The following is a 25,427-nucleotide window of genomic DNA, read 5'->3' as shown; positions in this document are numbered from 1 at the left end:
TTTATGTCCGTCACACCTTAAATTTAGTTTTATATTTGATAATTGGTAATATATCAACTCCAGTGTTAAATTGTATCTGCTGTACCGAAATGAGCGGTTGAGACACCCCTGGCGACATTCCAGCCGGTGGTCTGCAAGTTGCATGCATGTTGCTACAGCAAGCGCTCAACCCACTGTACTGTTTCACTAGCTGTCTATGCAAGCACATCCCAAGCATGCCCTGGTCCGGGATTCGCAGGGACGGAACTCGGCAGATAAGGCTTTCCCTTCCGTCAACGAATGACCACATTGCCAAACCACTCTCTTTTTGGTGCTGCTCGATAAGAGAGAAACGTTTTGCTTTGAGGAGTGGTGAATTTTTACTGTATTTCTCTGCACACGGACCGCTGTTTGCTTTTCCTCATCGCTTGGTGGTTGTGGACTTTCGAATCTTCACTGGTGGACTTTCGAAGCTTCACTCGTGAAAGGGCCAGTGTCATTTAATGAAAAAATATAAGCAGGTCCACTGGAATTATGCGGCAGGGATGGCTCAAATTATGCAGCAGATTTGACTAAATCATGTGGCGAGAAAAGGTAAATCACGTGGTGCAATTACCACCCGATTTGTTGATGTTAAAGGTAAGTTACAGCTTCTCTTCTGTGCCTAGCCCCTCCCGAATCCTGATTGAGCACTTCTGCTTCTTGTTTTTAGGTCTCGCTGACTCAGTGCGCATGCACTGCTCGGAGAGACTTTAGTAAGTGAGGGCTTCAAAAAATGCTACCACCGGCTACAGCTTGCAGTGCAAGCTGTGGCCGGCGGTAGCATTTTCACCCCAGCTTTTTAGCGCATCCCTTGTGTGTTTAAGCGCGTCATCGCGATAACGTTCGCTTTCACAGCGATCGTGATCGCGATGACTTTCGTGTTACACCCCCATCCAAAAATCTTCAAATGTATCAGATTTCAGTCTAAATTGAAAGAACGGGAACAGAATTTGGGACCAACAATAAGGACCAATTTTGAAGGCACTATTTGAGCGGGTGCTGGCAGACCTTTTAAAAGACTGAATTGGTAACATTATATCAACTATATTCATATTTATGGAGGAAATTTCAAATCTAGATCCAGAGGTGGGCAGGAAACAGAATTGGCGTAAAGAGTGACCCACACATACTCAGACATATGTGGAAAATTACCCAGAGGAACACCTATCAACGTGGTTTTGTTGGAACAAAGGCAGAATTGTGAGCAGAATTCTACATTTCTGCTTCTCATAGTTCACTCCAGAGAAATGTTTATATCATGTAAACATTGTCACCTATACGTTTACTGTATGGTGTGGAATAAATGACTGAGCACACCACATAGTACCTAAGTGAACCATTCTTGCTTAAAGTGACCACTTGCAAGCCTAGAAGTGCAAGAGCGGGTATCAAATGAATATTGCTGTGTAATATGGCTGCAAGAATTGTACAGCAAAAGTGAATCAGCAGCATTGCTTATTTTTAATGAACTAGTCCTATAAAAAAGAAGCCTTTTGTAAAAGATCTTTCAGCTTTTCAAGGACTGAATTCCTTTACTGAAAATATATGTGACTTATGTCTCTCTGAAGAAGTACTCATCTGATGAAGAACATTTGCAGTAAAATGGCTACTGTTCTCTATCCTATCATTTAAAAATCTGCACAATTATTATTAAACTTTCAAGAAAGAAATATATAATCAAGCAAACCTTTGCATCGATCCCGGGGTCAGGAGTTGTAGGCAGAAATGTCAACAGGCAACAAGCCAATCAAATATTCGTTCATACAATTGACAATGAACATGCGTCTGCTGTCACTCCTTAAGATTGCTATCGAATATTCCAATAGAGATCTAACTGATTGGAACCTGGACCACCCATCGTAATGAAGGAAATTGTAGAATTAAAGCAGCCTAAGCAAATCAGTAGATCATCTAGACACTTTTTCAGCATTTCCAAGCATAGGACATCAAGTCACTTACAGGCCCAGTGATTAGGGCGATGCCCAAGTTTAAAATAACAATTTGTTATTTGGAAATTATTATTACCCAATGATCTGCAACATAGTGGCCAGCTCAACCTTGGGTTAGGTGTGGTATTTGTGTTGCAGCAGATTTCAATTAGTGGCTCCTTGTCACCTGTATTTGAAAGTATTTTGATTGGGATTACAACAAGGTACTGGAACATGTTATAAAACCATAAGCCCAGAAACCTTTGACAACAGTTCTCAACTGCTGGTGTGTAATATTAACAGACCTTTATTTCAGAAATTGGACATTTGTGGTAATATATTTTTCTAAATTCTTGATTCAGCTGTTTGAAAAATGCAAATTGAAACTCATTTTTCAGAAGTATTACAAATACTGTTTAGGGGAGTTTCTGAAGCAAATCTTTCTGTTTTGACTGTAATCCTTAAAGTGTCTTCCGACAAATTTAATATTTGTCAAAATGGCCAGTGTTCATCTTTTCCATTCATTCTCTGTATGCATAAAAATGCTACAAGTGTTAACTTCTACATGCAATTCCCAGCTATCCAATTAATGTAATATTTTACAGTATGCTGTGCCAATCACAAGTGTAGATGACATCATTCGATTGGATACATTGGTGTGGCCATAACAAGTATTTAGATTCTTTTGAGCATCCTGGAAACAAGACTGATTCAATCACTTCTACTTTATCCCTTGAATTATCCTAACTTCACACTTTCCACGTGCCCATTATCCTCCCACTTTATTTTTGCTCCAAGCTCTTAGACCTCTGTGCTCAAATGGCCCAAGTAACCTCATAATGTCTTTCCAGGAGTTCCCCGCTTTCCTCTGGGGTTACCTATGCGCTCCAACCTCCTTTACCCTGTCCGTGCATGTGTTCCAAGCACCTTACATTCTCCCTTTGTGTGCGGTTGTTTGTCAAAATATTGAGAACACAAATATCGCACTACAAAACCATCTAAGCCAATATTGATTGCTAAAATATCATGAAGAGAAGTATATACAGGTTAATCTAGGCGTACTAATCTTAACTCCACATCTATGTACTGTGCAGGTATATGGCAGGTATGTGTGGAGTTAAATCTAGTAAACGTGTACCAACTTGCATATATTTAACATCACTGGGTTTTGGTAAGCAATATTCAGGCTACATTCTTTTCAGAGCTCTATTTTTGGCACTTTATACTGTCTTTGAGTGACTGTAAGATCTTCACACTGATGTACATTTGAGTATCTAAATCAAGCCTTGCTTTCATACCATCAGTCTTTGTCCTGCAGGCTCCTCAATGTCTGACCACCTGTTCAAAAATGGGTACACTAGCATTCAAGTACCCTATGCCTGCTTGAACTGGTGATAAGATGTTATTTAATGTTGGCAAGAAGAGTCTTCTGTCCACCCAGAAGGTAGTAGTAATAGTCATCCTACTCTCCTCTGCGGAGGATGGTGAGGACATCCCAGTCTTTCCTGCCTAGAAGGCACTGGTTCAGACACCATACTCTCCACCATCCAAAACAGATGGAAGACTTGAGACAACTTCCCCTACCTGCCCCCAGATTACCAAAGAAACTGAGGTCCTTTAACCACCTTAGGAATGAAAGACTGACAACCTTCACAGCTGAGGCAGGTCATGGTCAGTGGTCTGCCACAGCGAGAGCCTATTCAACAAGCATTGGCATAGCCAATAGGTCTCGCCTTTGGGACCTCTTAAGTGTTTAGCCATGCACCAGTTGATGTTGTTGCACCAAGGATATTGTGCTGCATAACTAAATACTTATAAGGTCCCAAAAGCGAGACCTATTGGCTATGCCAATGCTTGTTCTCCTTGCTGACAGCTCCTTGATCCAAGACATGCTCTCGCTCTCCCTTTCTCTGTCCTTTTAGAATGAAAAGGTGCAGGAGACCGATAAAAATATGCAATTTATCACAGAAAGAAAGTAGCACGTTAACTGCTTCACCGTGCCTAGGACGTCTTTTTCCTGTGATGTTTTTTCGGTGACGGCGGCGGGATGTGGCCATTGTTGTTAGGGACTGTCCTGTATGTTACGCAATAAAAATAACTCATGTGAACATAAAATAGCATGGTTTAATATTCATTACGTACCTTATGCGAGTGTGCACGTCGGGTCTCAATTCGTTGACGAGGATGACTCAGTAGTGAGTCAGTGGCTTAACACAGGACTCCCCTTTTATTGCTTTCACATCATAATCTTACCTTCGTTGGAACTTTGATTTTTTTTTTCTGTGAAAGATACATGTGTTTATTGGTAGCACACACATTATGTCATGTGATTATTAACTTGATATCTCTGAAGCCAGGTGTTTTTTTAATTGAGTGTAATTTCTGTTGAACATTATAACTGAAAAACGAAAGCCTCAAAATGTAAATGTCAGTGTGCTGTATGGGATTGAACTGACTAAATGAGGAATTGTACGTTTTTTGCAACATAAACGTCTACAAGAGATATCCAGGTGCTTTTACTCCCTGACCATTAAGGAGAAACAAAGGTTGAGGCAGATGCTCAATATTACAGTGTTGGATCAGCTAAATATATCTTCAGCTGCACGTGAAGACTAGGAAAGTTGTTTTGGGGCCTGTGAGAGACGGGCATACCATTCCATGCTTTGGAGGGGATCAATGCTAGGTGGCCGATCGTGATTTCCCTAAGTAATTGCACTACAAAACCAATTATTTTGGAAATATATTTCCTGCGAGTGTGGAGGTTTGTGGGCCTACACTGAATAAACAGTTACAATTAGAAGTTATGGTTCAGCTTGGTATGCACTGTGACATTCATATGGGGAAAAACATGTGTAAGTTCTAAAAATTTGGAAATTAGTAGAAGTTTGTGAAATCGGGGAAATGGCACTTGTTTCCGAAAAAAGAAATGTAACTATGTGCTCGTGAATTTCAGCAAACTGGAAAATGTATGTATGCAGGAGAAGATCCGATGCTGCCTCTCCAGCGGCCATCCTTACCCCATGGGTGGCATTGTCGCAGCATCGCCCAGTGTCTCGGACAGTCGAGTCCTTGGCACTGTGCAGCCCTGCTCTGCAATCTCTCGGGTGCGTTCCAGGTGTGGGCAGAGCCCAGCTAAGTTCCTGCACTTTCACATGGATATGTCCTCCAGTTCTAGGGCTCTGAAGAGATAAGGGCCGTGTCTGCTGTTGCGGCCCTGGTGCTGGATCTGTTCATGCCCCTCTTGAATGATATCAGCGGACTCGTCGACTGGTTACCCTACCAGTGGTACTGAACAAGAGGCGAGTGGCGATCACCGCTATAAAGGATCCGCACTTTCTAAAGACCAATAGCTGAAAGAGACTGCAGTTTGTAACACAGAGGAGGAGCAATGCTGTACATTGGCGCCAGTCACCGCTAGGCCTCGTTTGGGGAGACAGTGAGCTGTATGTGCGTGGAGACCAGACTTGATAGGTGGGCAGTTGACGGGTGCCATAGGGGGTGGGGTGGTGAAGAGTGGGGGCTAGATGGATTTTATTGAGCAAAGCCCTACACTCTTGAAAAAGAGATGAGGGTCACTGACGTTCAAACGTGAGAATAGGCCACTTAGAAGCAACGCTGCGCTTAAGGAGTAGGCACCCCACAAGCCTGGAATCCCCTCTGCTCAGTTCCCACCATTGAAGATAAGCCAATGGAAATGCACTCACATATCTGTGATCTCTTTTACATTTATGCATAAGATATGTATGACAATGTTATGATATTGAAATGACTTTTTTAAAGAAAACAATGTCTGCCGTAAATGCACAGCACCAAACACTCACGGCCTTCTATCCATCCATCCATCACCTAGGAGGTAATGCATAAGTGGACAGTAGCTCTTTGAACCCTCGTCAGGTATATGAATAGCTGGATAAATGCAATTACAATAGAACAGAACATTTTGTATCTATAATGACGGCTGACACAAGCTGCTTATTGGCTTGGTTGGGAAAGGAATCTGTGATTTTGCGTTAATCGCTCGAAGGTGCAGTGAAGTATGGGGATGGAGGACTGAGTTGCTTTATTGGTTGCGTGGCGCAGGGGAAAGATGTGCTTACTAGATAACATAACATGTGTATTTGTAAAAGCACACATTCACCCAAGGGTACCTTGGCGCCGAATAACAGTTGTTTATAGTTCCCCAACTCAACGGTACTCATGTTTTTGACCTCAGATGAAAGGCTGAGAGGGCCCGCTGGGATTTGAACCTCTGACCATGAGGTCGCATATCCAGTATGCTAAGTGTTCACTCTAGTGAGCAGGAGCCTGCAGTGGAAACTTGCGGAGAGTAGTCTATTAAACTAATGTTACTGTAAACTGTATTTTACAGTTGGTCACTTATGGTTAGAAACCAAACACTTTTTTTGGTCCCGCTGTGAAAGGAGCTCAAGCTGTGAGACGAAGGGGCCGTATGTGGTAGATTCTGAGAGCGAAGACGCCTCTGTTCCGGGTCAAGGAAGTGTCTGGCTGTACCATGTATTATCAGGTTGTCATGTATCCATACTCGGAGCTCTAATGTTCCTCTACAACAGGGGTCTCTATCCTTTTTATTAGTAAGAGCTACTTATGTTCAAAGAAAATCATCACAAGCTACTGATATTATTAGTGTTGTATTAGTCACCACATCAGACAAGATTACATTAGTGGCCACCCTATTCAAGGTTGTATGAGTGATCACCTCAGTACATCAGGCGGGGTTGCCAGCAGTAACGTAAAAAAATACTTTTCGATTCGGAATGCCTTTACTTTGTCAATAACTACAACGCCACGGGCACCAAGGTAATAATATTAGTAATAAGTCTCCCAAATACCAAATGATTTATCACTGAAATATCAGCTTTAAATATATTTTGGGAATTCAACCATTTTCCTTCTCCAAACATCAGCTTAGGAGTTTTAAAGATGCACAAATTTTCATCTTAAATACACGCTTTTCAATTTTGATAGACATATTAATTCAGACAAGAAAAAACGTTTAATTTAGTAGGCTGGATGCACACAGGAGAGCTACTTACAAGTAGCTGGAGAACTACCAGTAACACACGCGCTACTGGTTGGAGATGCCTGCTCTACAAGATGGGGAGCTTTCTGTAGGCATTTCCCAGTTCTCTCTGATGCCCTGCACTGGCTTCACCCACACCGTACACAGCAGCGCTGCTTGATTGGTGCCTGTTAAGAGCACACACATCCGTACCCGAGGGAGCGGCACAGAGGGAGGGTGTACGTCCGTGTTCTGCTTGCTGTAGCGCTTCGAATGGCTGACCATCTCCCTCTAGAGAGAGTGTGTTACTCCCAGACCCATTGTGTTTGACTCTATTACCCCCTTAGTAGTTCCACTCTTGTGTGTTGGTCCTGGGTATGATCATGTAAGTTTTTAGGTCTCACCTACGCAGTGCGCATGCGCTGCATAGGAGGAGACCTTTAGGAATCAATTCAGTTTTCCGGGCAAAAACGTGCACGCGTTGCATTGCTTTCAATGGCAACTCGTTCACGTTTGGCGAATCCCTTGCGCGAGCGAGCTTTGAAACCATCTGTTTGTAATTCACAGATGGTTCCTGCTCACTCCTGCAAGGGAAACAGGCGCAGGCCCCCTCCTCTCTCCCCTCCCCTTGCTGCCCTCTCCTCTCCTTGTCATTTTTCCTTTCAGCGCGAGGCGCGCGCACTTCCATACACCTCTTCTTTTTAAGCTAGAACACCTACGTCAACTGCCGCAGTGACACCTATCCATGGGCAGGTGCTGCAGCACCAGTACTGCCCAGTATCAGGGCTGTAGAAAGCCCCTACTGCCCTAGCCCCCTCTTCAGAGCGGTCGGAGATTAATCGAACGTTCCTGCCTGGGGGAGACATGTGACTGCAACAAGGAAGTGCCGTCGGCGCAGCCAACACCCATTGCCTCCCGGCGCCTACAGCCGCTTCACCCCAACAGGAGCCGGGCGGTATGCAGGACTCACCTGCAGGCATGACCCTCCTGTCGGTCAGCGTGAGCAGCTGGAAGGAACGGAGCTGGGAGGCTGTCGGTAAAAGGAAAGCAGCAAAAATGCGTCTAGAGAGTTAAAAGTGAACACGAAGCAAGGGGCCGCCCCCAGCAGAGGGTGAAAGCCTAAGAGGGCAGGCAGGGGGCGGGAGCCGCGCGCTCGGTGCTGCGATCACGTCTCAGGCAGTAGCTTGCTGTCCATCGGTTGGTGCCTGCTTCCGTGTCCAGCCTGCAGTGTTAAATCCGTTGGGTTGCTCAGGGACCGCATCACACAACAGCCCTCGTGGTCACCGTGAATTTTCTCTCCACCAGTTCTGCATCCGAGGATATTCAATACATTAGAGCTAATTAGGAAAATGGCAATTTCATTTGTGAAAAATGAAAATCTTGTAATTAATAAAACTCCTGCGACTAACATAAATAATGAGTGTGTAACAACATGTAGAGTTATTGAAGTATGCCGTACGGTTAAGGAAGCACCTCACTGTGTGTAACAAAGGGCGTGCTGCAAGAGGTCGGGTGTGCAATCTGGTATCTGAACACCGCAGCATTCTCCTCATGATGCCAGAGGACAGAGCGCTCGGTACCCCGAAGCCGTCGCCCACCTCATCCAATGAAGGAGAACACACTTGCTCGGAGGAGTAAAGGCCACAGTTCATTGGCTTCTTTCACTTACAAGTGATTTCTTCACATTCCCTTCAAGTTCCACATTTAAATAGGAGATAGCTTTGTAATATTTCCTTTCCATTAATGTTCAATGTCGAGCAATTCCTTCACTCCAGGCCAACCATCGTACTGGTGCCATCAAATGCTTCCTTCAATCAGGCAAACCAGGTGGCTATGGAGTTATGCACATATGGCAGGGCACATAGGGCAGCCATGCTTAATCATCATGACAAACCAAGTGCAAAATGTGCTCATAGTCTTCACACAGAGATATTTCACACAGAGATATTTCATTCATCTTAAGTTTTTCGGGTTGCCATGCCTCATTCAGTCAGACACACGTGGCGAGGCTTCACCTTCAATGGCCGTGCTTCAGCTGTCGGAGTTTAACTTCAGGCTGACAGGCTTGCTATATGGCTGTCCACTTTTGGGAGCTGTGCCACACCAGTGAACCCACATGTCCAGAGGCCGTGCTTTAGTCACCCTCAAGTAGATGCCCTATTTCATTCGCCACTAGGCATGCTGGGTGGCTTTCCACCTCCAGTAGCTTTTGCCTCATTCAGGCAGGCCACCTTAGCCCTGCCACCCCCTTAGCACATACTTTGTAGACATTTAATTGGGCAACATTGCGGCAGATTTATTCTCACACCTATCACTGATAATCACATATATGCAGCACTCCAAATAACTGACTAATATCCACCACTCAAATTACTTTCAGATTTCACCATACTAATTCACCACTGCTCCTTTATGGGTTTCTGGAGTAGAGTGCTACTCGCCAAAAAAAAGCGCTTCAGCACCCCATCAGGGGTAACAAACGCTATATAAATACAAACCTTTTTTCCTCCTCTATCCTTCTGCTATCCTTCCGAATCCAAATAACTGACAAACCTATCCACCACTTAAAATTACTTTCATATTTCACTATACTAATTCAACACTAATCCTCTATGGGTCCCGGCGTAGCATGCTACTCACCGGAAAAGCGATTCAACACCTCGTCAGGGGTGGTAAGTGCTATATAAATGCAATTACAATACAATACAATATACAGCCATCCAACTTTGTGAAGCATAACTGAAATCATAAATGAACGGCTGTTTCAAGATCTTCTATTATTATACCACGCATTCGGAGTAGTTGTCTTTGCTTAATTTGAGACCCCGTGTTGGCCTTTTGTGCAGTAACTCCTCTATTGTACCAACCCGGCTTACCTTTTTACCAACTGCTTGACATGTAGACCAGCTTGTAAGCAAACCCTGGCTGCAGTGCCGAGTGTCCCTTAGGAGGTTGATCCTAGTCCCTCCAGCAGTGGGCCCTGCGGTCTGGCATCCCCAAGCCCGCTGCTTTTAAACTTCCCCCTTTGGCCATTATTTGTGGCCTGGTGGTCTTAATTTGCAGTATGTACTTGTGTTTTTCCACCAGGCTTATCTGCGACTGTTCTTCAGTGCCTGCTATGAGCACTCCACTGACATTGGGCTTTTAGCCTTTTAGTATTGAGTGGGTGTGAAATGATGCCTCCTTCAGGTTGTGGGCCCTGCATTTAATCTGGGTTCCAGATGACTCCTCGCCCCCTACATTTCCCTCTTGCCTGGTTAAATTGGTCAAGTTTCACATTTTGAACCTCGCCCAATCCGCAGACAGACCGTTGGTCCCTCACTGCTGAATACATGCCAAGCCCCCGCCACTGTTCGGTGCAAGGCCGTCCAGTGTTTCTTCCTGCCTTTTACTACATGTAGGAAGAGGCGGGGGTAGTTGGAATGGGTTAAAACCTCCTTCTGCCTCCTTTTCCTACTGGAGCCATCAGGACACACCCATACCATGCACCTCCCCTCCCAGCCCTCTGCCTGGTTAGGGCTTTGGCCCTTTCAATGCCCCACTGCATGGGCTGGGCCATCCCATAAGAATTCTTCTTTCCTCACATTCCTTATTGTAAGGTAGTAGTAATTCTTCTGCTGCATTCCCCTTATAAAACTGGGGCAGGCGGATGCCCGAAGTTTTGCATCCACATACCGCAGATTAAAAAAACAATTGTGTCCACCATTATGTAGCACATGGCTCTAGTTACCACCACCAGGTAGATGGTAGTTGGATTGAGGTGTAAAGTAGACATATTTGAGTTAGTTGGGGGGCAGCACAGTTAGCAGTGCCTAAGATATTATAGAAAAGAGCCATTACATAGCATAGCCAATAGGTCTCGCTTTTGGGACCTTATAAGTATTTAGTTATGCAGCACAATATCCTTTGTGCAGCAACATCAACTGTTGCATGGCTAAATACTTACAAGGTCCCAAAGGCGAGACCTATTGGGTATGCCAATGCTTGTTTTGTTTTGTCATCTGTAGTCACTTTGAATCAGCCCTGTGGTATTAACTATTAGTGGTGTGACGACAGAAGATGGGCACAGCGCCTACTTGCTAATACAATTTGAAAGCTAGTACAGTGACAGAAATTCTGAATCCGTCGACTGGTGTTTTCACTGTCCCGTTCTTAGAAACACTAACTTTGCAAGGGAAATTCATATAAAATAGCGTTTCGTGGATAGAGATAGAATAAAACCCTGACAGACATGGATGTTTGTCAGCTACTAATAGGAGGTGTACGGAGGGAAGCTGGGGTGGGCCACACCAATGTCCAAACCCTCCCATTTACAGTAATTGATAAGTAAAGGCCTCGTTAGTTTAGATTACCCCCAGTGTCACTTGTGCGGTTGGCTTGCAGGTTAGTCGCCTGGCAGAACAGGACTCTGCTTGTTGTTCGGGGCTCAGTGGGGTGTATGACGCTGTGATAGTCGGGCTCAGTGAATGGCCTCAGTGTTTGCCTTCGGCACCATACACGCCGTTCATAGAGAGCACATCAGATGCCAGTCAGTTCCCCCTTGAAGACCCCCAGACCCTTTACCTTGGCCCCGACCCTTTTCCTGCAAGTAGACAGAGCCCCCTTCGGAGCAGCTCCTCTCTCATGCCCCTGAGACACCCTGCTCCGGTGTTTGGGTAAAAACGTGTGTAGTACTTAGGGAATTCCGGGCATATCCCTCTGGGAGTGAACGTTTCTTTGTGGCAACAAATGCGTTGTGTTCGATTGTGGTGTGTTCTCCAAACAATTTTATTTCACAGTCTTTAATTTGGTGTTGTCTTAATCCTTGTGCAGCTGTGATTATCTTGGTGGGGCGCCGTTCTGCCCTGTAGAATTGTGTTGTAAAGGATGATACAGAGTCCATCAGTTCATGTAGGTTACTTCTTTATTGGTAGCTTGGTTCCATCATAGGTGGTCAAGATAACAGGAGGAAGTTAGATAGTACAAGGATAGCCCCACCAGGAGCAAGCTCCTTACAGCTCAGCCTGAGTACACCAACTGACAATCTCACCTAGAGAGGCACTCAGGCATTCTATGATGTCATGAACATTCTAACAGAGCAGTACAGTGGAGAATAGCAAACAAGTAATTTACCACACATCCTCTTCCCTTAGGGAACAAAAGCAGAAGTAAAAGTAAAAACAAATAGGATACCTCAATATATCTTAACAAGAAGATACAACAATGAGGTACACCTATCCACAAGAGAAATGCATGAGGCATCATGAATTTCACAGGCATGAACAGAAGTATGTTAAAATGCAAAGCCAGTGAAACATTAAAATTGCAAACAACATTACTACACGGCCCATCCCCCTCCCTTAGGGAAAACAGAGCAGCTAAGATAAAAAACACTGCACAAAAAAAAAGAGCGGTCACCCACACAACCTCCCCAAACTCGGGTACACCACAGGATAGACACCCCATTAAACACAAGTGGGTGTAAAACACAGACCCTTGAGAGAAAACAACATCCTCAACAAAGAGAAACAATAGTGGCTAGATACACTCCAGATGACAAGAAAAGTGTCACCACCACAACAAATAGGTCCCTTGGTAGAAAGCATGCTAACACATAAAGAGGCCTAAACATCAACGAAAAAACAAAAACCTTCCCCCTCAAAGTTGTACAAGCGTGAAACCCTTGGCCACGAATTCCACGCAGGTAGACTTCGACCGGAGCACAGTGTCCACATGAAAGATAACATCAGAGACCAACCAAAAACTTCACCAAGGAACACGACAGAGTACTGACCCATGAAAACAAAACCACCTCCCCGTACACCAAAGGATACACGCACCCAAGAAAAACCGAAAACTAAAAATAGAGGCATTAAATACCCCCACAACCTCCCCCAAAGAGATGAGTACATAAAGAGTCAAAACACCCTACAAAACACCACGACTTCCCCTAGGTAGGGTACAGCAGTACAGTGGAGAATAGCAAACAAGTAATTTTCCACAAATTGCTGTAGGTTGTCTCTGCGTGTGAGTGTAGCCTGGTCTGGTGGTTACTCCTAGACTGTAGACTGGGTGTGCAGCGCCCAGGAGGTGAGGGTGGTTGCGTAGGGACGGACTCACAGATATGAACATTACCTCCAGGTGTGGGATTGGGACGCATTGTGGAGTCGGCTGGTATTTGCTTTGTGGCATCTTGCTGGCAAAGGGGTTCATCTGCTCTTCTCCATCCCTTAGGAGCCAAGTGTCTTCATTTTTGTAGCTCGTGCCCCCCTGTCCAGCCATCTGTCGCTGCCTCAATTCTCCGTTCCTATTTCGTGGCATCTCTGCCTCCTTGTCTCTGTCCCAATGCCTGTGACCCCCGCTGTTGGTCTTCCTGGCCCAGTGTACGCATCTGTTCTGTCACTTGGTGTCTCCACATGCAAGTGTCTGTCTCTGGGTGCTTGCGTCCAAGTCTTCCAGTCTTCCTCAGTGTCTCCGACGACGTCTCCTGGCGGTGTCTCAGCAGCTTTCTAAGCAGTACGTTCTGCTGCGTCTCCCATAGACCCCCTTACAGTCCTTACAATAGTTGTGTTGTTGGTTGTTACCGCCTGGATTCTGGTTTTCCTCGGAAATTGGGTTGGGTGATTGTGCTTCACTGTAATGCATTTCAAGGTTCTGTGTGCTGCATGCAGAACCATGCCAAGGAATGTCTTGCTGATGTGGGCTGCGTTTGAGGGCCCGAGCATGGGTAGGAATACTGGGTTTATAACAATAGCCCCAGGGATTGTGGAGCAACACTGGGGTAGTTACCACCCGCTTTCCCATTTAAAGATTCAGATACATTTTGAGTTAAACTGAAATCTAGTGTATCTATAGGGTCACCTTTGTACCTGCGTCTTCGTGGCTGGCTTTCTGAAGGAAGATGATTATTCTCTATAATCATTGCGAACGTTTGAGGCTTCATGTCAGTCGTTTAAGACTAGAAAGAATTCCTTTTGACTGTGAGTCAAGATGGTGCCCAACTCAGTGCACAGCGATAGGGGAGAGGATGTAGCTTAACAGCTAGATCGGTCGACCTCAGAGCTGGGGAACCAGGTTCTAATCTGGCGGGAGGCTCAACATCCTGGGATTCTGGGCAAATCACTTCATCTCCCTGTGCCTACCCAAATGAATGTGTCCGTCTGTAATGCAACTGGTGCTCACATGAAGCTCTCTGATACCTTCGGGTCGAGTTGGTGCTATATAAATCTGCACAAAAAAATATATATATATATGGGGTGAAATTTGGTGAAGCAATTATTTCAGGCTGTAAATGTTCACACTCCATTTTGCTGATTACTCAGCTTACTTGTCAAAGTATTTTTTTATTTTTTTAGAACTCCTTTTTTTAGAATCCTGTAAGATATATCTGCAAAGATTTGATTCGGTTACCACATTGTAATACGTGGCCTATTCCAACACGTATGTGATCAAAAGAAAAAAAAACTTTAGAAACACTACTGTAGATGGGCTTTGGCTCCACCACATGTTGATTTCCTTAACTACAGCATTTGATTGGGTAGAAGTTGTGTGCTTCAGCTGGTAAAAACAGTGCTTTTGCTACAATTTATGCCATATTGGAAAGCTTATGGTCAATACAGTAGTCTTACATTGCTTATGGTTTTAAGTCAGTGTTGCAATTTGTCGGATATTATGTTATGCAGATTTGTAGCGCGCACAGGGTATGGGTATCCTGGCGCTGAGTCTAGGCACACCTAGGGCTTAGTTGGTCCACTCAAAAAGCTAGGCCTTCAGCTTCATTCAAGATGCCAGGAGGAGGCTCCAATGTGTAGAAACAGTTTGTTTCATGTTTTAGGAGTGATGTAGGAGAAGGCTCGACCACCAGATCTGTTTTTCTGTATGCGGGAATTTGTGCAAGTAGGAGTTCGGGCGAGCGGAGGTGTGTGGAAGACAGGACGATACACAAAGGCAGTAGGCCTGATTTGTTCATTGTGAAAGCATAGGGTAAAGTCAATAGGCATGTAATTGTAATTATTTCACTTTGGTAAGCCCTGTATGTGGGTATTTAATTACATGGAATCTCACATATTACCTTAGTAGAGAAGGATTTTGAAGTTGGTTATACTCTCCGACAGTCCCTGGGGTAGAATATTTGAATTGTGTGAATCTGTTAGGCCTCATTAGGAGGGTGTATATTGTTTTGCTAGTAATTTTGTGTGTATTTGTACTTTTATGACTGTGTGCATATTTGTGTGAATGCTTTTTTTCCGGACAATAGGCCTGCATTGGTTAGGGTTACAAATGAGTGTCGGCCTGATTGCTTCATTGGGAAACATTGTTCTCTTTTGAATATATTACCAAAAGCTATGGACAACGCAATAGTGCTGACTTATAATGAAAAACATGGTGGTGAAACTAGGCTTTTAGGGATGGATTGTTATTACAGTGTGTTAAAACTCGGTGTGTGCGAAATTTGCATAATTTTCTTTTGTGTAATGACATGAAACGCCACAAAAAGTCAGCAAAGTTATTTGAGATGTAAAACCACGTTTAGCGTTATGAATTTTACCGTGAAATATGTCCTTTGTCTGTTTTGTACAGGACACACGTTGTGCTAAGAAAAAAAAGCATGAGAAACACAAGTCCTGCGAACAACAGCCGATTACGTATTTTTTGTCATTATTACATGCTCCAGGGCTAAAACCTTGCCTCAAATGTGGGCTAATTACACCACGTGGCATAACGGCATAATTTCAGCAATTTAGCAAAAAACACGAAATTTGCACAAAAAAATGTAAGATTACGCCGGCATAACAATCATTTTGCATGGGTAGACAGGAATTTTGTTCGTTGGAATCTGACATAGAAATGAAGTAGGCAAGGGTTTTGGTGTTTGTTACATTCCTCTGACATGCCCTAAATTTAGAGTAATTGCATTTGAAGGTGTGTTAGGGCGGGGAGTATATTGTTTTAATTGTCATTGTTTAAGTCCTTAAACTGAATGCGTACGCATTGCTATATATAGAGGTCAGCACTCTTCAGCCATTTGCCTGCTTCGGTGTCATTCCCATTCGGTTTCCTCACATGACAGCATATAGCATTGAGCAATAAGTCGTTTACTCTCTTGCCCTCTAAGTGTTTGCATTTTGCTTGAACACGTGCACATCAGCCTGAACAAAAGTGCGCTTCTTTGCCAAGGCTTGTTTGTGCGAGAGTCACTTTAGTTTAACATTTTCTCCTTTTACAGATTCCCCCTTGTTTCTTAACGTTATTTTTTTTTAATATCTGTTTTTAGCCCCAGGCAGCTCCGTAGACAGTGCTAGTGGGCTGCTCGTTCACATTCATTTCCTCTGTAGTGCACCATCTCCTACATGGCCACTGCTTCCCAACAGAGTGGCTGTTTGGAAGGGTATCTGCCATAGGTTATCCTGATCCTACTGTTTCAATGTTACCGCCACATTTAAACACAACTTGTGAGCCATCTTGAAGTACTAAAGCTCCTAATCACTGTTCAAAATACCATTCCAAATGGCTGCCTGCTGCTATGTTTAATTATTTACTTACCCTCAATTGCAAGCACCTTCATGCCAGACATGTTTTTCTACTGTTAGTCATTACATTTTTCTTGCATATTCTTGTTGAGTTTGTGTGTGAATAGTTGAGTGAATTAATGTAAAAATGAGCCAGTGACTGAGTTCATGTATGATGATGACTTGAGTGCCTAAGCTCATCAGTAACTGAAGAGGCATTTTCAGTTGTAAGCCAGACCCTTTGGCATTGCCAATGCTTGTTTATTCTTGTGCTGTTTCAGCTTGGGATATTGAGAACTCCAAGTCACCGAGTGTTGATTTGGGGTTCTACACTTTGTTTACTTGTGGTAACAATCGCACAGGGAAGATTAGCGTCCGGTTGTAGTCGTTGCCTGTGATGGTGAAAGCCATGTGATATGAGATCTAGTGAGCCATCACTCAGGTGTTGCATCTGCACCAGAGGCAGCGCCGGGCCTCCTGCTCCTCTATGCTAGGCCTGCGGCATACCCGTGCCTGGGAATAGTTCACAAAGGGAGTGTTGAATACATGCTCTTGCAATTATGTAGTTAGTGTAGTTATTAAAGGCTTACAGTGTGTTTCTCTTTTCTTCTAGTTTTCAGAACATTTGCACTTGCTTGATTTCTCTAAAATTAGTGATAGAAGCAGTCACTTTTAAGACCTTTCTAATCCTGAACATCTGCAGCGTCCTCATCCCGTGCCTCTCTGTATGTCTGGATTTAAGAAACCATAATGGCGGCCGGCGCCACCTTTGGGCGGAGTATGAGCCAGCTATGGTAACCATTTTTGCTTTTGCAAAGCCTACAGTTTGCAAAATCACAGGCTTTGCAGCTGCAAAACAGCATGCCACTGTGTGCTTAACTTTGTGAGTCTTACTGAATCGTAGAATACACTGTGCCACCCATATTGACTCGCAAAGGCAAGGTGTGCAATGGGCATCTCCCTCTCCATTTCAAGTCTATATGCAATCTGTCAATAGTTTGTGGATGCAGTTTTGGGCCTAACCCATTGATATGTCACTAAGACTTGAAATATGATGGTAACTTATTTATTTAACTTTCAATTTATCAGAGATTTATATAGCGCGAACTTGACCTGAAGGTATCGGGTATCAGAGCGCTTTACATAGCACCAGTTGCGTTACATGAGGACACATTAATTTTTTCGTTAGGCACAGGGAGATTAAGTGATTTACCCAGAATCACAAGATGTTCAGCGTCGTTGCCGAGACTCGAACCCAGTTCCCCAGATTCATATTTGCAGAGTGATAGAATCCACCTTGTGAAGATTAAGTGCAGGTATCAAGGGGAGCAGACAGCAGCAGTGAAAAAATCCAAGCATTGTGAATAATAGTCAGTCTCACTTATCTTCAAGTTCAAGCAAGAACAATTTGGCATTGTTTATATTAGTCTGTCAATTTAAATGTTGTATCTCTACATCCTCTACATTGTTGTCCTGCTGTTTTATCTGTACCTCTACATTCTTGCTGCATTTTTACTAGTGACCTCTAGATGGCACTAAAAGGCAGTAAACTGGTGTTGTATACATGTGGCTCTGGTTGCAGTGCTTCATTTTGAGGCAGGAAGAACGACAAAGCTACAAATGGTTAAGCCAAAATGTTCCTGTGGGTGAGTCAAACACAGAAAAGGGGCAAAGCGACAATTGGGAGCATGGCAACTGAAAATTACATGGAATCCATCCAATCTTGAGCAAGGATTGGCTCTGGGGAGTATGGTATACAATGCAATCTCCCGACAGTCAGGTGGAGCTATCTGTAGGAAGACCGCAAAAATGGTTGTATGCATTGAATACAGATGCAGGCATGGAACATGTCTGCATTATCTACTGGTTGGGAATTCTGTATATGTAAATTTGGGGATTTTCAAGCCATTGGAAATCCTATGGTTAGTGCAATTAGCCTGCAACACTTCTGGAATTCGTTGTGACTCCTATAAATGTTAAAATTCTAGATAGGAATGAACCTCCAGCAGTAGATATCTTGTATTTTTTACTTTGAGGAGTGCTGTTATTCAAGTCACACACATACTTCTCACCTTTTGCAGCAGTCTGGTGAGTGAAATGTAAGGATGTAATTCATGCCTGCCATCAGCCTCCATGTAGGTCGGAAACTCGTGATTTTTTTTAACCCCAAAACAACATTTTATCTTTCTGCCACTTCAATGCAAGTGGGGGACATTATTTTTATTTAAATCCCCTTAAATGTTTCCAAATGTTGTCATTATTCTGCTCCCTTCTCTTGGCATTTAACTTGTATTACTTATACCCACTCCTTTACCACGAAAAAAGGTTTATAATAAAGCAACTAACAAAAAGCTGTAATCTAATTTGCTGTCCTGTCTATAGAGCACACTACAATTGAACCTTTCCCCACATGTTTCTTCTAGGTATTGATAATCATCTGTGTAATTATTCGAAGCATTGAATAAACCTGAGTCTAGTGATGACATTATAACAATGTAGCATTATCCGGATACCTGGCCTCCATGGTGCTGCACTCCCAGCGGTGAGCGGGCCCTGGTCAGAGCGCTGGCGTGCGGTCTCGAGCTCTGGACTGTACCAGCGAGTACCTGTGGCAGGGGGGGGGGCAGAGCGTGTGAGAGACCTTCCCAAGGGCGGGCACCAGCTGCCAAAGGCTGGTCACTTCATAGCAACACGTCTCTTAAGATATGTTGGCAGCTATGTATTATATATGTAGAAGCTCAGAGTGTAATATGCTATTTATTACCGTTGCTGAGTGCGGAGAGGAGCCTTCAAGACTCGTGAGAGGCGAAGCCTGGAGGGAGTCATAATGCCCTTCCCACCCCTCAGCAATAGTTATAAATAGCTTATTATACTCTGTGTATCTGCATATATGGGTTATGCCATGGTATTGTTTCATGTGTACTAGTTTTATTAGAAGGTATTTAACCAAAACCAGGATGCAGAGGGTCACATTCATGCAGTACGGTAAAATATTGAGAAGACCGTGTGACGGTGTGGAGAGCGGTTTACCCTGTGGAGTGTTGCATGCACTCTGTGACGCTGTACGAAGTGTTTTCGGGTCAGTTTTTCTGTACTGCGGTGATAAACGCAAATTCACCATTGCATCACGGCCATAAACACGTGGATATGCGTTTATTAATACCGTTCCGCTAAATAACGTGTTATTGGGACACATTTATTTGTACTGGCGTGCCAAAAATTAAAATAATGTATCAAATAGTAGGTGCGTATTTTAACATAGTTATGTGGAACGTGAATTAGAAATATAGTTGGTCATTGTCCCATGTAATTTTAATGTAAATGTGGAATCATTTAAAGTTTTCTGCACTACTGAGAGACTAGCGCTCGGCGTAAGTGTTTGCTAAACTCGATATTTTTTTCTTCCCAGCCTTTTTTTCCTCTGCTGAACCTCCACTGCTCTCCGGAAGTGCGCACGTTTCTCTGCTCGGCGTTTGTGCCTGCCTGCACAGAGAAAGAGCGCGTGGTCCCGCCGTGCCGGAGTCTCTGCGAGAGAGTGTACTGGGACTGCAAACAGCTGATTGAGACGTTTGGCATATCCTGGCCCGAAGAACTGGAATGCAACCGGTATAAAATATGTAACTTTTGAAATTCGCTGTTGATGCTTGTTAACTCATTTAGGTCTTCGCAACGAGTAACCTCTTAATTCCAGTGAGTAAGCCATAAAACACAAGTTACCAGCCCATCAGTATTACAGATTTTGTTTTAAAGAACTTTTACTCAGATTTTCGGCTACTTGAAAGCATCTGGCCCAAAATGAGGACTCAAAGGAGAACCAAGTCGGAATATCTTCATCCCTGGTAATTCATCATTCCCCTACAACACAGATTGGTTATACTTGAGGACTGAATTTTAACTATAGCTGCTTAACATTTTGCGTAGTCAGTAACATACAACATACTATGCCGAATGCCTTTTTCAAGAGTATTTCTCCAGTATTTTATATTCAAAGTTTTCAAGGCTGAAAGGGCACTCTTGTGAAAGAGTGGTTCTGTAGTAGGGGATCTCTGTGTATAGTCATAATCTATGAATAATCCCCGCCCATGTGCGGGGACCCCGGAGCAATAAAAAATATCTCTTAAGCTGTCCCGCATTTGCAAACCTGCAAAGACACTTAAGAGACAGACAAAATAATACAGCCTAATCACACCAAGGCTGCACTGGCCAGCACTTCCTCTGAAGTGAACACAACAGCCAAAATAAAGTTGAAATGTCATTTTTATTCACATTTGACATGTTCCTTTATTATCACACACTCCCTTCACCAAAATCCCTTTAAACAATAGAGAGGAAGGGGTGGACAGACAAGCCCTATAGGCTGTCATTATGTGTCTGCTAAAGGGATACCGTGCCTTTAAGAAACTCTCCAGAGACCCCCGGTATCCCAGGATGCACAGCCAACACAAGTTACTTTCAGTTCTTTTTTCCGGCTCCTGCTAGCAGGACCCTGGAGCTTGAGCTCTACCCTTTTGGGTGGTTTACTTGATTTAAATTGGATTTTTTGAATAAATAGTGTTTTCATTCGACGTCTAGAACCTTTGTCTACTACTGCCTGCAATCTGGAGCAGTTTTGGCCCACTCTTAGCATGGCTTTGTTCGATAACTGCCCTGAGTGTGGGAGGAAAAAGGCTAAGACGGACCCACATGATGTGTGTATCCTCTGCTTGTCGCCCTCACATGTCCCAGCTACATGTGCCATCTGCAAAACCTTTTCTAAGAGGACCCTGAGGGACAGGGAGAAGATTCGCCTTCAGGGACAGGAGCAGCAGAGGACCGGTGGGACGTCGGGGCATGGAGGGTCTCATTCCCCCTCCTCCGCCCATGCTTCAGCCCCTGCAGGGACCTCCGGGCAGAGCAGGGAGCAGAAGCGGCACCTACCGGCTGGTAGGTCGCGTTCGACGTCGAAGGCGACGACGTCGACGGCGAGAGAGAAGGCACCGGTATGTTCGCCGTCGATCCAGGGCTCTGGGTCGCGGCAGCCTCGGCGTTCGACGTCGAGGGAGTGGCCGGCGAGACCCGGGACCGGGTCGCCGTCGCAGGTGTCACGGTCGACGTCAACAACACATCGACGTCGTACCGAGCCCCATGGACTTCACTCGCCACCTTCGCCGTCGACCCACGGCTCGACGCTGACGGAGTCGACGTCGAGATCCCAGCGCCCGCCGTCCAGGCGGAGACGATCGCCGTCGAGGCACAGGTCGCCGTCGAGGCACAGGTCGCCGTCGAGGCACAGGTCGCCGTCAAGGCACAGGTCGCCGTCGAGGCACAGGTCGCCGTCGAGGCACAGGTCACCGTCGAGGCACAGGTCGTCGACGTCGAGGCACCAGCGGTCGACGTCGAGACACCAGCGGTCGACGTCGAGACACCAGCGGTCGACGTCGAGACACCAGCGGTCGACGTCGAGACATCAGAAGTCGACGTCGAAACATCAGAAGTCGACACCGCGGCGACGGAGGTCGAGGCGTGGTTTGACGTCGAGGAGGCATGGTTCGACGTCGAGAGGACGCTCGACTGCGAGACAGCGTTCGACGTCGAGGGCTAAGAGACGCCGGACGAGGTCGACGTACAGTTCGACGTCACAGACATCGGGGAACACGTCCTCGGTGATTACGATCTCCAGTCGGGGATCGGGGAGACGCGGACGTTCCCCGTCGGTGGCTTCCACGCGGGACAGGCCCGCCAAGCAGAGGAGAGTGGCCGCGAGCCCGGACAGTTCTGGTGGGGGCTCGCCTGCTAGGAGTGATGGGGCTTCGGAACATCTGTCCCCGCTGCGTACCCAGCAGCCGCCTCTGCCTCCTGTGCCCGACCTTCCACCGGCGCCTCCACCGGTGCCTGCCCTTCCTCCCCCTCCTCCTCCTCCTCTTCCTCCGCCCCCTCCTCCGCTGCCTCTGCCCGTGCCTCAGCTGCCTACATCGCCACCACAGCCACCTCCTCCGCCCCCGAGGGTCCCTCACAGGCAGAGATCTCGCTCTCGCCCTCGCAGGCGATCACGGAGTAGGCGCGGATCGTCCACTCGCTCTGGACATGGACGACGGAGGTATCGGTCTCGTTCCAGAGGCTCGAGGGGCACGTACTCTTCTGGAGCTGGCCGGTTTTCGCCCTCACTGTTGGAGACGCCTCCTACCCGCGTCTCGCCGGTGGATGACATCGCCACGTTCCAGGAGGTGCTGATGAGAGGGGCTGCGAAGTTGGGGATATCAGTCACTACCCCTATCCCCACTACTTCTGTGATCTTTGAGACTTTGCATAAGACTCATCTGTCGCGCCCCCTCCTCCCGTTGGTTCCGGGGTTGGAGGAACCTGCAATGGAGGTGTTCTTGACGCCGGCCGTGGTGAAACCGGCGCCCTCGAGACTGCTAAAAAAGTACAGGGCTCCTGACTCGGACCCGGCGTTCCTCAGAGTGGATCCTCCACCGGATTCTGTTATCGTGGCGGCGGCTCGTAAGCAGCACTCTACGACTGTAGGAGAGTAGGGTCTGCTTTCTATGTTCACCCCCACTTTTTGCTTTTGCTTTACTGGTTTTCGACTTAGATGTGGCTGTGGGCCTGCTAATCAGACCCACAGCCCTGCTGTTCTCTCTCTAAATTAATACTATGTACTTTAGGTGCATAACCCATTTGGATAGGATCACCTTATTGGCCCCTGTACAGTGTACCCTAGGTACCCAGGGCATAGGTGTACCCTAGGCCTACCAGGGGCTGCAGCATGTATTATGCCACCCCTGGCCTGGCCTTCCATTTTGACACAACTGGCTGATCACTCAGCTGGGGCAAGGTCGTGTAATCACCCCTTGCTTAGGTGTAGTATTCCTATACCTAACTTACATATAGACACATGTGTACCTATCAGTCACTCCTATGGCAGGCCTTGACAATCCTGGAGGCAGAGTGCTTGGTAACATGTGAGATGGTGCTCTAGCATGAGCTGAGCCTGTCTGCAGCTTTCGGAACCTTGTCCTTATAGCTGTTCTATGATATAGCCTACCATATACTCTTAAAGTGCCTTATAATCTTAGACGGTTATTGTAACTATGGTTTGGCTTTATCGAAACATGTCGTGTAAGGTGTCTAACACTGTGGAATAACACCCCCATGCCATTTCTGGACATGAGAATATTATTCCCCCCTTCTAGAGGGAAAGACATGTTAAAATCATACTTCAACTGTTAGCCTCTGACCAAAGCCTCAGCATCACAAAATGGATGCTGCTGCCACGACACAAGTCTGACCTCCTGCAGCTGGGAGTGATCCCAGCCAGGGAGGCCTGGACAATAGGTTTCCTGCTTGGGGAGGTGCTAGCACCTCCCCAGACAGCCTTTAGTGTATTGGGGCAGGGTGGGCTGAAAGGAATGAGACATGCCTGGGGCACACAAGGTGTTCCTTGCATAGTCCAGTTCAAACCGGCGCTGGGGCACTCCAGCCCCAGCTCTGGCGCGAAACTGGACAAAGGGAAGTGGGTGTAACCACCCCCTCCCAGGTCCCACCCATAAGGCGTGACCTAGCAGGTATCCCAGCCCCCCAGATTAGTATAAGAGTGGGAGTTGGGCCTCAAGACTTTAGATTATCCTGAACCTGCAAAACTGAACAGAAACTCTGGACCTTCGACATTCGACGAAAGAAGAAGACTGAAGAATCTCCCTTGTAGCCAAGGAGTGGCTACCCTGTGCAAACAGGCACCATCAAGAGACTACCCTTTGCTTTGCGACCGTTCTACGAGGAACCGACTGCAGAGCCCGACCAGAGCCTTGACTTCCAGACTTCTCCGACCCTCATCCACATCTGCAGCAGAGCTGAGACCCGTGGAGGCGACGAGCGACGTGGGACCGGCTACCTGGAAAAAGTGGCTAGTAACTTACAGCGCAGCTTCTGAGGTACCCTCGAAGTTGTGCACCGGGGATTGAGAAGCCCCAACCCCAAGCACCATCTGCACCGAAGATCAGCCCCCCACACTCCACGAGTCCTGCGTGGGGCCCTTCAGCATTTTCCTGCTTGCCGCGTCTGCCCGGTTGCTTGCCCGCTGGCTAGTGGCCTCTGTGACGACGCACCCTGAAATCTTCTGCGCTGGTTTGGCTCCTCCAGACTGGCTCCCGCTTCTCTGCAAAGAAGAAGCACCCCAGACCTTCCTGGTCTGCACCAGCAGCAAGTCCTTCGTTCTTCGTGGGTTCCGCTTGCCAAGGCTTGGTGAGTCCTAGTCCAACTTCGACGCCGCCGACAGCAAGAGCCTTCGTGGGACAGCTCGCCTCCTGGTCCTGGTCGTCCTCGACGCTTCCTGGTCCTCCTGGCTGCAGCGACAAGCTTCACCTGCAATCTTCACGACATCGCCTGGTTCCTTCCTGGTTCCACGTGGTCACTGGCTAGTGACCTTGACTCTGTCCCTTCTGCTTGCAGGTTTCTTCTCTTCTTGATCCCAGCCTTGGGATCCACCGGACACTCTTCACTGACTGCCTGTCAGCATCTTTCTTCAGGCATCCATAGGAGTCGACGACGAAAACGACGCATCTTCACCCCTATGCACCCGCAGCCTGTGGGCTAGGTAACTTGGGTACTCCGGTGCTCATCAGGATAGTGACTATCCTAGTGTCTAGTTTTCAAGTCTCAACTTCCTAGCTACTCCGGAAGTGTCCTAAATCTACCGTTTTCTAAACTGTACTATTGCTATTGACTTTTACGCATTACGCGTGAGTGTTTCCACTCTGCACACGAATCCCGTGGGCCTCCCACTTCCTAACTAACGCTAGTGTAGTGTAGCCCCAGCGATTCCCTAGGCCTATTCTATTTCCGTGACAGTGGTCCTTATACCACTTACTTAGTATATGGTTTGCGTGGCCCCTAGGGCCTAACTGTATTACTTACCTGTGTGACTTAATGTATGCATAAATAAGACTGTGTTGTACTTACCTCTAATCTCATAAAGAGTGCTGAGGGTTTGCT

The 25,427-nt window shown here is 46.1% G+C and overlaps 1 protein-coding gene across 3 annotated transcripts in view; it reads left to right on the top strand.

Annotated features, from left to right (window-relative positions):
- FZD6 (frizzled class receptor 6) overlaps positions 1-25,427 on the top strand; it is a 281,494-nt gene that overhangs the window by 216,319 nt on the left and 39,748 nt on the right. For all 3 annotated transcript variants that reach the window (XM_085605127.1, XM_085605126.1, XM_085605128.1), the window contains one exon: positions 19,867-20,063. In XM_085605127.1, coding sequence (XP_085461253.1) covers positions 19,867-20,063 — 197 coding nt within the window. The remainder of the gene's footprint in view (positions 1-19,866; positions 20,064-25,427) is intronic.

The sequence above is a fragment of the Triturus cristatus genome, chromosome 5_1 (assembly GCF_964204655.1).
Source record: "Triturus cristatus chromosome 5_1, aTriCri1.1, whole genome shotgun sequence".
NCBI lineage: Eukaryota > Metazoa > Chordata > Amphibia > Caudata > Salamandridae > Triturus > Triturus cristatus.
The sequence above is the reverse complement of the archived record's forward strand: the minus strand, read 5'-3'. Positions and strand labels throughout refer to the sequence as shown.